Source organism: Candoia aspera, chromosome 1, assembly GCF_035149785.1.
Source record: "Candoia aspera isolate rCanAsp1 chromosome 1, rCanAsp1.hap2, whole genome shotgun sequence".
NCBI lineage: Eukaryota > Metazoa > Chordata > Lepidosauria > Squamata > Boidae > Candoia > Candoia aspera.
The window spans coordinates 127,730,682-127,745,582 of NC_086153.1; the positions used below are offsets into that span (position 1 = coordinate 127,730,682).

General features: G+C 43.3%; 1 protein-coding gene across 1 annotated transcript in view; it reads left to right on the top strand.

Annotated features, from left to right (window-relative positions):
* KHDRBS2 (KH RNA binding domain containing, signal transduction associated 2) overlaps nucleotides 1-14,901 on the top strand; it is a 412,831-nt gene that overhangs the window by 150,963 nt on the left and 246,967 nt on the right. The window contains exon 3 of the mRNA XM_063291122.1: nucleotides 3,739-3,855. Within this exon, the coding sequence (XP_063147192.1) occupies nucleotides 3,739-3,855 (117 nt within the window). The remainder of the gene's footprint in view (nucleotides 1-3,738; nucleotides 3,856-14,901) is intronic.

A 14,901-nucleotide genomic window follows, 5' to 3' on the forward strand; every position in this document is an offset into this window, starting at 1 on the left:
TTCTGAAAGCATTATTTGAAGAGTTTGAAACTCTATAGGTAATAGAAGGGGAGTTAAAAATGTCTACCAGTGAAGATAAGTATGAATCTTCTGATGAATAACATAACACTGAATATCAAGACCTCACGACTAAGCACATATTTTAAAACAAAGTATGTGCTATTAAACTGATTTTCATAAAAACTAATAACATTTGTTTTTATGCACATTTGTATGGTGATGAAATAAATGTCAATAAGATATGCAAAAAGTGTTCAAACAAGGAACAATTTTACATTTTTCTACTTGGACTGCAAAAATGTAAATAGGGAGATACTTAGGAACACAATTTTGGTCTAGAGTGAGTGTGTGTGTGTGTATACACACCCAGCTGGGTGGTAACACTTAGCTACTTTGGCAGATCTCAAAAAGCCACATAGGACCTAGCTAGTATTCAAATAGGACACCACTAAGAAATACTAGGGCTGTAGACTGGACTGGAAAGTCAAAAAACATTGTCTTGGAAGAAGACAGTGGTAAACCATTTTTGAATTGTTGCCAAGAAAACACCAGGAGTTCATCATACACACAGTCACACACACATTTTTATTATATTTATTTTGCACCTTTGATCAAGAAAGCTCAACATGGCACATACCACAATAACTCTGACTGGCCCAAGTCAGACTGAGAGCTATATACTTAGCAGGGTTTTGAACCTGAGTTTCCCTAATCTGAATCTAGTTCTTTATAACAACATACAGAACCACACTTATGATACATACCAATATAACAGTAACAATATTATTTTACAACACTACAGATCATCTCATATGCTAAGACTCTCATGGCATCACCAACTGATAGCCATCAAGAAAGAAGAACAGGTTTGAAGATGTGGATCTAAAGTATCATAAAAGTAATATATTCCAGTATATCATCAGGAACTGATAATATTGTAGAGCAAAAGCCAAGTATCCCTACTGAATTTAAGGCTAAACATACACAGTCAACGCAGTACAAATCCTTACCATTGTATTCCACAGGAGCTAGTAGCTGCAAACCAGGCAATGGCCCTTTAAGAAAGTGCTTTTTGTGGATCACATGGCCACTGAATATCAAGGGGGGAACATGCTGCTCATAGGAATGCTTGATTAATGGAGGTAGCTGATGTGTAGTAAGGTTGAGAGCCTTCAGAGACACAAGTCTTATTCCCACTTCCAATAATTGTAAGGTTGTGGAGAAACACCAGCACTTTCAGCCCATTTCCTCACTCTAATGCTTCAAATTTTGGGAAATTGTAACTTTTCAAGCTGCCTCTGCTGAAACAGAGCTGCTTGTAAATGAATATGGCCTCTTTAAAAATATGTTAATGAGCAAGAGCACATCAGTAAAATTAAAATAAGTAGTTTCCTTTCAATATGAGTCTGACTTGAATAAGAAAATTAATGTTTGCATTGCGTTATGAACATGCAAATCACTATGTAAGTACTGCCTTAATTATAATTGCTATTAATGAGGATAACAAAATTCCAATGAGTTATAATGCATCCTGTAATTAGATTTTGATATACAATTTTTGAAATAATTAAGTTTCTTCCAACTTGAGTGTCAGCCAGGTTATATATAATACATAATACAGGCTGATCATGTAATTAAAAATGTTTCATAAAACCATTGATAGAACCTGGCATTATAACAATCTCCACACTGACTTAAAATTGAATAGTGCTGGTTTCCTTCTTTGGAGAATTGTTCTACATTACTACAGTGTGATTGATGCCTGTATTATAAAAAATACAAACACACTATACTTGATGAGTTTGGGTATAACAATTCTTTTGAAGAAAGTTTGTATAAAGGTAATTAGAAATTTCAAAGAAAGATCTCCAAAAGGTATGACTGAAATGAAAGTGCTCATGTAACTTTGCTTTATTTTTTCTGTTTTTTTTAATTAGCTGCACAGCGTTGAAATGAGGATGGATTTTTTCCCACTTTTTCCTACATCTGATTCTTTTAAAAAAAGATACATACTTTTTCCAACTAGTTTATGAGGAAATATTTGAATTTTAGGTACATTCTTACCAAAAACAGACAGAATGAAATTCTCAGCCATCTGCCATGCCCAAGTTCCAGGGCACCTACTAAAAGAAGGGAAGAGGTGGCTATTGATTCCTTCTATAGCCCAAAGATCTTGTGGAGAGTTTGGATATTCTCTAGCACAGTTTGGGAGTTGGCACCGCAAATCAAAAGTCAATCAGTAAAAATTTCCTGCCAGCTTTTGGCAAGTGAGCAAAGGAGAAAGAACCATTTGTTTGTAGAACAGTAATTCATGATCGGTCATATTTCCTATTTTACGTATTTCCTATTTGATGTACGCTAGGAGTAGAGAATTGATGGCCCTCCTGAAGTCGCCAAGCTATAAATTGAAACTGAAACAATGGGTTTAAATTAAAAAGAAGTAGATTTTGGTTGGATATCAGGAAATTTTCCTAATGGTAATAATTGTTCAACAGTGCAACAGATTGCTTCAGGAAATGTTGGATTCCCCCTTGCTGGATGGCCATCTGTTTTGTGGGGAAGGCATACTAGTAGTTTCCTGCACTGGGCAGAGGGTTGGACTTGGTGATCTGCTACTCTTGATATTCTGTCTCTCTGTGATTGGCCGTGCTGGCTGGGAATGTTGGGAGTTGTGATTTCAGCACAAAAAAGAAAGTGGTTTAGCTCAAGCTGTCCTAGTAATTTGGGGGTGGCAAATCAATTTACAGAAATGGAATTCAATATTTTCCCTCTCTTTGGCTGCTTTAAAACTGCTAAAGAAAGTCTGGATTTTGATTAAAATAGATTATTTCCAATGAATTACTCATGAAAAATTGGTATAATTACTGCAATGCTCTGATAATTTTTTGAATATAAATTGATTTCATATGTAGGTAGATAGATATAGATATATATCCTATTGATATCATATTGTTAGGTACGATCACTGCATTAATGTTTTGTTAACTGTCAATATATTGGGGATAAGAAACATTTATAAGAGACAGGTGTTTTTATATATTAAGCCATTTATACGCATATCTATTAGGTGCTAATGTAAATATACAGTAAGTGGTATGTTATGATGATATGCTTTTAATCTACTTGTGAGTGGTTTTGCAAATAATTTGGAAAGTGGTATACAGGTCCACATATTATTAAGCTTAAGCTCCTCATTGTCACTTTGCATATTTTTAGAATCAATCTACTTAGATAATCTAGAGAGAAGTTCCTTGTAGTCCCACACTTCTGGGTAGTGATGGGAGGACGAAGCTACTGCTTTACAGTAGTCTTCAAACGGAGATCAGATTAGTCCCCTCCCTAAAGGTATTCAGGAGGATGTTAAAAATGAGCTATTTTAGAGAACGTTCTATTGAGTTTATGGACTGTGCCATCTTTTATTTATATTTTTTCCTTATTTTTGTTTTATTGTATAGTTATATTGTACACAGATTTTGCGATTTTATGAGCTACTTATTCAGCCACTATTTTAAACAGACAGTGGATGCTTGCATGATTTTTCTTATGTTCTGTAGGCTGTTAAGAGTCATTAGAATGAGATAAGATAGCAATGAGATATATAAAATACAGTAGATTTGAGGCTGCAGAGACATGATATTTCTGGATCCTCTCTTCTTGGACAAGATTTCCCTGCTACTGCACTTCAGAAAGGAAATATTTTCTAATGTTTATCCCTTGTCTTTTCTGATTATTTTTTAGTTTAATTTTGTGGGCAAGCTGCTTGGTCCAAGAGGAAATTCCTTGAAAAGATTACAAGAGGAAACAGGTGCAAAAATGTCTATCCTCGGTAAAGGTTCGATGAGGGACAAAGCCAAGGTATTGTAACCCAAGTCTTAATTTCCAATCTTAGCAAAAGTAGATGAAAACAGTTCGAACTATTATTCTTGGAATATTATACTTTTTGAAATTAAATCAGTATGGAAATTGTTACAACTAGTGTTGTGGTTAGTGTACTACACTGAGACCAGAGAAACTTAGGTTTGTTGCTCATATGTCCTTGACACTCATTAGGTGACATGATCCAGTCATTATACCTCACTTTAACCCAATTTACAGGGTGACTGATGTGAAGATAAAATGGAAGGGACCCAGAAAATATGCACTGTTGCAAATAAATTATGCTTTCGTGCAGCAGACCTGTACTATTATTGCTGCTGTTATTATTATTATTATTATTATTATTATTACACTAGGACAAGGTGAATAAGACCTTACTGGGCTTGCATATGGACTTTTAGAATTCATAGTAGATGAAAGGGATTTTGGAACGGTACTAAAATTTCATGAAATCTATATTAGATAGTATCAGTCTGAATATTTTCTTTCTATCAGGCCTGTGCAGTGCTTCAGGTTCGATTGCACCAAGATATTTCAGAACAGCTAGAAGCATGCATACAGCATCTCTTCTCAAACAAGTCTGAAGCATTGCATAGTCTGTCTATCTATCTCTGTCTCTATAGTATCTCTATCTGTCTCTATCTATCAATCTATCTTCTGGAGGAGGATAGAGTAATAGTTACGTTCCCCGCCTTCAGTTATTTATAAAAATAATAAAGGCAGGATAGAAAATGAATGAATGAATGAATGATTCAATGCAGTTTATTGATCAATGAATTAGTTAGTCCCTGTCCTCAAGTTTATAATTACAATGACACAAAAGGGGGAAAAGATGATTTGGGAGAAAGAAAAGTAAGCAAATTCAGGAATCAGTTCTTAATATTATAAAGATCTTAGTTCATATAAATATCTTAGTTTCCCCCTTCATGGAAGAAGAAAGGATGATAGAGGTAGCTTCTCAAGAAGGATAATGTTGTCCTTCCTTTTTTTCTCTCTTTCTGCCCCAGCCCAGTTACTTAGCACCTATATAGCTTTCCCACCTATTCCTTCAGTTATTTTGCTACTCCATTGTGGGACTTTGTAGAAGATGATGGCAACATTTCTTAAAGCAGAACCAGGACTCATATCTGGTTATTGATTCTACACCCTCTTTTGGATTGTTGTATCCCAGGCCTGGCATGTTTATCTGTTATAATCTCAGTTATTTCTGACACTATGCTCAGAAATCCCAGTTCCTTTCTATCTTTCTCTCAACCTTGTCATTTATCTCAACAGTTAAAACATCATAATAAGAGATAAAACAATTGCTTTAAGAGACAGGGAGAAAAGTGAATTATTAACTTCTTTCACCAGACTACTTCCTGCTACAGCATGGTCCAGAATCGCTATTTTATTCAAACCAAGGTCTATTTGTGTGTGTGTGTGTCTATATGAATATATTATATGTGTATATGTGTGTGTGTGTGTGTGTGTGTGTGTATGCATACACACACACACACACACACAGAGATACGTGATTAACATAATGAGACACTCAGTGTATTATTGTCACTGCAAGTGGATAGGTGTTTGCAAATTCACCCAGTCAACATTTACAGTACAAAGTAAGGACTGCCTTATCAAAAGGCAAATGAAGTAGGCAAATAAAGAAGGCTGGTCAACTCTGGCCACATATATTATGGGATGGCTAGCAATTTGGTGGTGTGGTGAGTAAATACTGGCCAGTTACAGGAGAAATGAGTTTGTGTCATTTGCTTCCCCTTTTCCCTAACTGAAACACTGCTATTTAGTGTAGTAAAAATACTGTCCTTTTGCCAGTACTGAAATATCATTCAACTTCATAATCTTCTGTACTTGGAAGAGAGGGGAGTTTTGTCTGCCACAGGCAACAGAACATCGTGGGCCAGCCCTGAAAATGTGAAGTAAATATTGGTCCTAGCATAGATCCAACGCTAAGTTATGATTTTCTGAACCATAGTTGTTGAATAAGACAGAGTAAGTAGATATATACATAGCATTTTGCCATTATGACTGGTTTACATATCACATTAAGTCATAATGTGATATGTATGGTTTTTGGTTTAGTGTGGTGTTCACATGGGAGCAGTGAATAAAACTCAGTTTATTGTTAGACAATAAATGTTGGTTTACTAATTCCATCTGTGGCTTAGTGTAATGTACTATAATACTCTAGTTTCTCTTCAGCTCAAATACATCTTTTTCCTGTAATGTGCTACAGAAATGTATGATTTTTTGGTAATTTCTTTGCTTATTCTGCTTGGTTTTGTGTCCTCAAGTTTATGGCCAATATGCAAAGTACAAGGCACTAGTTACAAAGGCACAGCTAAAAAGGAAAGGGAAAAATTGTCCAAGCAAGTAATGATCATGTTAATCATCTGGAGGACTGATTATGCCTTTTTAACAATTCATAGTTAAAAGAACCATAACTTAGAATAAAATTAAAATGGAAAGTGTGGTGTAGAGATTAGAGTATGGAATTAGAACTGGTGAGAGCTAGATGAGTTATGAGTCAAACTATAACATTTGATAGTAAATTTGGCTCAGTTGCTGCCTCTCTAAATTACTAGGGATATAATTGGGAGAAGGAAGAGACATAAACACTGCCTTGAGTTCCTGATAAAATGGGAAATATAAATGTAATGAATAATTGACACATGATATATCTGAGTAGCTAATATCTGAGTACTACTCATTGGAAAATTCTTGGGCTATTAAGCCAAAGCTACATGGATATTTCCTTCTTTCTAGCTAATAGCAGGTTATTACAAAAATTTAGGCTGAGGTATTGTACAAAGGTCAGATTCCATCTTCATATGACTTATCTCAAATGCAAATCACACACTGATTCTTGAAAAGAAAACAGAATGTCAGCTCCAAAGTTAGAACTTTCACAGATCACCTAGTTTGGCTCTAGAGACTTTTGAAATGAATAGAGCTGCAGAAAGCCTTCCACAAAGAACAGATCCATCCACCTATATTCAACATTTGATTTTTTCACCAGAAGCATATCATATAATTTCAACTCAAGATTCATCTTAACAGCCAGCCTTACCATTAGGAAAAGAGAAGTCAGCATATTTTCTGTGTCACGCTGGTGCAGCAAATTATTATTTATTTTGTTCTTGTAGTTTTACTAAGAAGATTAGTAAATGGTATGATGCTTGTGGGAATTTATGCACCACAGTAACATGGGTGACCTTGGATGCGATGCTGCTTGACTTGAGTGGTAAGAGTGTCCTATTTGCTATTCTGTCACAAGCAACAGAAGGCTTGAACTGACCCTGTTGTCAGCTACTTCAAAGGGTATCCAGAGAGTTCAGTATGGATCAGAAAAGAATTGCCTTTAGAAATACATAAAAAGGATGGACTTTTGGAGGAGGATGTAAGAAGTCTCTCTCCCTTAGCCTAAACAAGTAACATGGGAATAGATTTATAAATGTTGGTGTCTTTCTAAATAATATAATTCAAACATTTTAGGGACTAAATTGCAGAGTTTGCTTATGAACTCACTGCAGTTTGTTTAACATGATGGAACTGTGCCCGATGCAACAGGAGAGAATTGTACCCATTGTAAAATAACAGCCAATATCAACACTAGTCCTTGGACAGACTGAAATAATCGGTACTTCCATCCTGTCTCCTGCACTGCATTAAGCTTGTCATTTCTGGACCAGAATGGCCTTACAAGCTTCTTCTTTGGGAATTAAAAGTCCTGTGACTGAATAGCTCTTCTCCCCATTCTTCTTTCTTCTCTACCCACACCTTGCTGCCCTATCTCCTCATAAAAGAATTTCAAGCAGTCTGGCAGAAAGTGATGAAAGGAAGCAATTAAAAATCTAAACACAAGTGAAATTTGATTACAAGTAGAATTATATATAGTGCTTAGGAAACACTTGTGTGATGTATAATGTTTTCCAAGGTTGCAATCACTAGTAATTATATTTGCAACCGTATTTTTCAAGGTAACACCTTAGGTTAGTAATTATGTGGTATTAAATACATACATATATATGCAAATAAAGAATTGTTTTAATAAACTCAAGTAAGTGATATAACTGTTGCCCATCATATATTAGCTGTGACTGACAGTTATATCCCTCTGTATTTTATTACATATACTAGCTTAACTGGAACTGCTTTGCTAGATAACTGTGATCTGGAGATAAAAAAGATTTTCAATTTAAGTGACATGGATCAGTGGGTATGAAGAAGATGAAAGAGTACAGAGAAAGTGATTGGGACATTCAAGACCCAAGACAGAATGAGAGTGGTGACTGGTGAGTACCTGGGTAGTAAAAGGTCTATTTGGTTTGAATACTGTAGGTGGTTTAAACATAAGTCTATTCATGCATACATATGATAAAGAATGAATATAAGTCCCAAAGTATGATTGATTTGTTTCTGATGAAAGATAGAAAGGATACTAGGCTGAAGAGAGATTTTGAATGTGAGACTGGTCATGATTTGGTGGTACCAAGAGTAGATCTTGGGAAGAAAAGAACTGGAAACAATTAGAGTAAAAGGAGAACTGTAGGAATTAAAAACACAACTTGTACATTAAAAATTGTTAGAAGATAGACACTCAAAAAAATTGTTGAAGAGTGGAATTAAAATGAATGCTATATATGCCAATGTCAGAGAAAAATGGATGAAAAGTAAGTAATAAATTATGTGAGAATATTAAATATTGGAATGGCTGCAGGAATTAATGGTGCAGTTGGACAGCTAATAAAATACAGATATAGTTGGCTTTTGCAGTGGCTTTTTAAGAAAATACCTTTAACCTATAAGAAAGAAAAAGGGAAATAATAAACAAATAAAATAATACCCAAAATTAACAAATAACCAAAAGGAAACAGAAAAAACGGAAAAAGAAAAGTAACATACACTGAATCACTGGAACTTACATCTTGAATGAGAAATTAAACCTTAACCACACAGAACAAGAAAATAAGCCTTGATTATATGGATACATTCTCTGGGGTGTCCAATAAAAAAAATCTTTTGTTAAATTTCTCATTTTAAGATTATGCAATGTGTACACACATACACAAACATGTATGCATACACATAAGCACACACTTGTTCTGAGAGAGAAAATCACCAAATTATTTCAGGTGGAGGTGATTTCCGTAGTTGACTGGGTGGTGCGCTGGAATTTTGTCTATGTTTATAATATTTTTCATATCTTATAGTTAAGATGGTCATCTTAGTGTTGGGTAGATACAATACATATTTGTTCAAATTAGCTCCTGTTCAAGCATTAGTGAAACTGTGTAATGAGGTTGTGCAGATCCTTCAGAAGAGGTGCTTCAGAAATCACCACTTTTCAAATTATTAAAGCAGCCATATCTTGTTATGGTTGTATCCATAGTGGTATATATTCAAAATTATTCCACTTGAAAACTGAAGTCAAAATATAAGATTTATTTATTTATTTATATTTATATTTCATATTTTGTCACTGCCTATCTCACTAAGAGCAACTCTGGGCAGTTATTATATACCTGAAAGTCTGGAAGCTTGCCCCATCTTCATAGGAAAGCCTAAGCTTATCTAATGAATACCTGGGTGTCTGTCCATCCCACTGAAATTTCCTCAATAGTTTACCAGCCTGTTTAAAATATCTCAAAAGGGTTAACATAGGAATTCCTCTTAAGATATGAAAAAGTCTAGAAGTAACATTCTAACCACGTGTTCTTTCTTATAAACTCAGAAATGTTCTATCGTTTATTTTTATCAGTACTACTCTCTGTAATGTAATTTAAAATATTGAAATTTATTAGAAAATATATCTTCTTGGAGATATTTATTTCAGGATATTTAAAATAAACAATTCTCATTTTTACAGAAATTTCAGAGATACCTGTGATCAGGTCAGAAGTATGTTATATTTATTCCAATCGTTGAATAATCTGATAGTTTACCATATCGTTGTACTATATTAACAAATTTAGATAAGGAGTCTTGATTAATTATCAGTACCCCGAATACCATTTCCATACAATGACAAGTTGTCATGAGTGCCGTTGAGCTAAAGTCATCAGCGCAATGGCACTCATGACAATGACAAGGAAATAGGTGAAGGGGTACAAGTTAAGTAGCCATCAACCCACAACGACTAACGGCTAACAAACAATAGCTAAACGGATCACGGAGCCACCCAAGCCATCAGCGGCAATACAACGGGGATCGCCCAGCTGAAAGCAATCAGCAGAAGAATGAAAACCTGAGGATGGGCGATCCTGGAAACCCTCAACCAATGGCAGGGCAACGCATGGGACAAAGGGGGGTGACGTGACCGAGAGCGAGGGGGCGCTGACCGGCGCGGGGTATTTAAACCCCGCACCGGCGCGCTCCTGTCACTCTCAGCTTTTTTCTACCAACGTTGTACCTACCCTGAAATAAACCAGAGCCTGCTTTGCAAACCAGTGTCTGAACGTTATTCAGAGGTAGGCAGCGCATGACATAAAGCTGAGAGTCATAAACTCAGCCTCGCCGAGCCCCACCGGACGACAACGAGCCGCGGGAGGAGTAGACGGCGAGAAGACCAGCAAGATGAGGCCGGAACGACGCGGGCAAGGAGGGCGAGCCGCGCGGCAAGAGACAGAGGAGGACCGACCGAGGCCAGAGGCACCGCGGACTCCCGGAGCCATGGACGCCCACCCCACCCGACCCGAGCCTCAGCTCCAACCCCAAGGGGAGATGGCGACGGAGGCAACCCGACCGCGGGAGGGAGCAGCACGACTTCCGAAACCAGCGGAGGACCCCGCGCCCCACATCGCACCCCAGCAACGGGCGTGGAGCGACAGCCCCACGATGCTCGACACGGAGGAGGACGACGGAGACACCCATCAGACGGAGGAGGAAGCGGACCCGCGGCGGAGGGACGATGAACCCCACCGGCAACCCACCCCCGAGGACGCGCCAACGGAACCGGCCCCAGCGGCGGCGCGGGCTGTGGACGAGGAGGCACGAGCTGAACTCGCGGCCATGCGGGCTCAGCTGACGGAACTCCGGACCATGCTCCAGGCGCTCATGCCCCCCGCGCCACCCAATGACGTCCCCGCACAAGCCCACACCCCGAGCGAAGCACCGAACCCACACGGGCCAGCGGAGAGCCAGCAGACGGCACAGGCGGCCGACACCACACCCCGGGAAGCGAGAGGCGGGGCCGCACAAAACGCCCGGGCCCCAAAGGACTTCCCCATCTTCTTCGATGGGACCCCCTCAAAACTCTCGTTTTTCGTGACCAACGCTAGGGAGTTCATGGGGAGGCACGGACACTCCTATGACTCCGAGGCCGACAAGATCGCCGCCGTGGCGATCAAACTCCAAGACAGGGCGGCGGACTGGTACGTCCAACTGTACGAGTCCAGCTCCCCCGCCCTCGCCACCTTCCCTGCTTTCATCAAAGAGATGAAAACCTACTTCGAAGACCCCCTAGCTAAAGTACGGGCGAAAAGCGCACTCCAGAGACTTAAACAGGGCACACGCACGGTCCCTGACTACGCCCTGGAGTTCAAAGCCCTCGCGGGAAAGGTCTGCGACTGGTCTGAGACCACCCTGCTGGAAATCTTCAAAAGGGGGCTCAACCGCGACGTCCTCCAATGGGCCCTCTACCGCGACGACCCAGAAACGTTACACGGGTGGATCCACCTCGCGGGGAAAGCCGAACACGCGCACCGCACCTTCCTGATGACAACCACGGAAGACACAAACTATGTCGGGAAAAAGGTACCCGCACCACACGGGGGGATGGCCGGCCCCATATACCCAAAAAAGAAGTTCAACCGGGAGCCCTGCGGGAGGTGTGGCAAATTAGGGCACAAGACGGCGGATTGCTTCGCCAACCGACCGCCGACCAGCGCGCCCAAGCCCGCCCCGAAAATTAGCCCCAAACCACCCAACCCGGGGCCGCCCCCTCACCGCCGAATGACCGTGGCCACAGCGACACCGGAAGAGGGCTGGGACGCTTACTGGGGGGAAGAGGACAATACCGACCCCGACCAGCCGGCGGGAAATGCTCCCCGCTTGCTCTGAGACGCGTGGCGAGGCAGGCGGTGGGACAACAACGCGGACCACCTCAACGAAACGACAAAAGCTCCGTAATATTGGCAGCAATTCAACTCTCTGCCGGCAACGGAGCCACCACGGCCGCGGCACTAGTGGACTCGGGGTGCTCAAAAAACCTCATCCACCCCGACCTAGTCGCCAAACTCGACCTCCGCTGCTTCCCCCTCCCCACGCCGCTGGCATTCCACCAGCTGGACGGCTCTACAGCGGGAGGGAAACCAGCCACGCTACAAACCGAGCCGGTCACCCTGCAAATGGGCACTCACACCGAGCGCACAGCGTTCGTAGTCACGCCCATCGGACGGCCCATTGCAGTCCTGGGGATGCCATGGCTCGCGAAAAACAACCCGCGGATCAACTGGGCGACCCGCACCTTCACATTCGGCGACGGCGAGTATCGAGCACCAGTACCAGCTGGCAAAAGCAACCCCACGGTAGGACGAGCGGAGGCGACCACACAAGACAATGCCGCTACCACAGCAGACCTACCAGAACAATACGCCGACTTCTCCGAAGTCTTCGGAGAGGCAGAAGCCGACCAACTACCCCCCCACCGCAAGACGGATTGCCGGATTGACCTACTGCCCGACGTCCCCTTACCCAGACCAAAGATTTATTCGATGACCCCGAAGGAGATGGCAACCCTCCGGGAGTTCATCGATAAAAACCTAGACAGGGGATTCATAGAGCCAGCATGCTCACCGGTCGGAGCCCCCGTCTTATTCCGGGAGAAGAAAGACGGGACCCTACGGCTCTGCACCGACTACCGGGGCCTAAACGCGGCTTCCCTCTCCAACAAATACCCCTTACCCCTGGTGAAGGACATGCTCGCCCACCTGTCCACGGGCAAAGTCTTTTCCAAATTGGACCTTCGCGAGGCGTACTATCGCATCCGAATCAGGGAGGGGGACGAATGGAAGACGGCGTTTAACTGCCCCCTAGGCGCGTTCCAGTACAAGGTACTGCCCTTCGGACTCGCGGGGGCCCCTGGGGTGTTCATGCAGCTCATCAATGAGGTACTGCATGAACATCTGTTTAAAGGGGTCCTGGTCTACATCGACGACGTCCTCATTTACACAAAAACGCACGAGGAACACGTAACCTTAGTCAGGCAAGTCCTCGACAAGCTCAGAAGGGCGCAGCTCTATGCAAAGCCTACAAAGTGCGAGTTTCACAAAGAGCGCCTAGACTATTTGGGGTATCGAATCTCCGGGGACGGCATCGAAATGGACCCCGCAAAAGTCGAAGCGGTGCTAAACTGGGAGCGGCCCCGCAACAGACGGCAACTACAGAGCTTCCTGGGATTCGCGAATTTCTACAGGTCATTCGCCCGGGGGTTCGCTGAGATAGCCCTCCCCTTAACGGACCTCCTCAAAACCAAAGGGGTGGGGGACACCCGACGCGCCAAGAACCCAGGCACAGTGCTGAATTGGACTCCCGCGTGCCAGACCGCATTCGACAAGCTGAAAGCGCTGTTCACGACGGAGCCAATCCTCGCGCACCCGGACCCAGAACGGCCGTTCGTGGTCCAAGCCGACGCCTCAGACTTCTCCCTGGGAGCCATCCTGCTACAAAAAGACTCCACGGGGCTCCTGAAACCATGCGCCTACCTGTCAAGGAAGTTCTCCGAGACAGAGAGGCGATGGCACGTCTGGGAGAAAGAAGCCTTCGCGGTGAAATCGGCACTAGAGACGTGGCGACACCTACTCGAGGGAGCCACCCAACCATTCGAGGTCTGGACGGACCACCGGAACCTCGAGGCCCTACGAACGCCTAGACGCCTTAGCCCAAAACAGGTCCGATGGGCCCAATTCTTCAGCCGCTTTGATTTCCAACTGAAGTTCATGCCGGGCAAGAAGAACTTCCTGGCCGACGCCCTCTCCCGGCTGCCCCAAGACGAAGAGCCCGCCCCAGACACCATTGGGACGGTCCTATCCGCCTCGCAACTGGGGATGGCCGTGACCACCCGAAGCGGCGCACGGAGGCAGCTCGACGCTACGGCGCAGCCGACGGCGGGACAACCGGCGACGGAAAGAAGCCAACCGCAACTACCAGGGGGAATGCGCAAGGACCTCGCCGCCGCCCTCAAAACCGACCCCTGGTTCCTGGCAAACCCCGACAAGGTAACGATGGCGCAAGACCTAGCATGGGGGGAAGGCAGAATCTACGTCCCGGACTCGCAACGCCAGGCGATCTTGCATAGGTCACACGACGCCAAGCAAGCGGGACACTTTGGGTTCCTCAAGACCCTACACCTCACACGGCGCCAATTCTGGTGGCCCGCGCTCAGGCGGGACGTAAAAACCTACGTGGCGTCCTGCCCAACGTGCGCTAGGGCCAAACGGGCACCAGGCAAACCCGCGGGGCTACTGCAACGGGTGGCAGAACCCTCCCGCCCATGGGAGGAAATCTCTATGGATTTTATAGTGGACCTCCCACCCAGCCAGAAGAAAACGGCTATTTGGGTGGTGAAGGACTACTTCTCAAAGCAGGCCCACTTCATCCCCTGCACGTCGGTCCCATCCTCACAACAACTAGCCAAACTCTTCCTCATCCACGTGTACAGGCTACACGGATGTCCCGCACGTGTGGTGACCGACAGGGGCACACAGTTCACCTCCAAATTCTGGCGGGCCTTCCTGAAGCTGACGGGGACCCAACAGGCCCTATCTACGGCTTGGCATCCGCAGACGGACGGAGCCACTGAGGTTCTTAATGCCACCTTAGAGCAATTTATACGATCATATACGAACTACCACCAAGACGACTGGGCTGAACTGCTCCCGTTCGCCGAAGTCGCATACAATAACGCCGTCCACACGAGCACGGGGAAAACCCCGTTCGAAGTAGTCTCGGGGCGCGACTTCGTCCCCATCCCGGAGCTACCTCAACCCCCGGAACCCCAGGTGGACGCCAGCGACTGGGGAC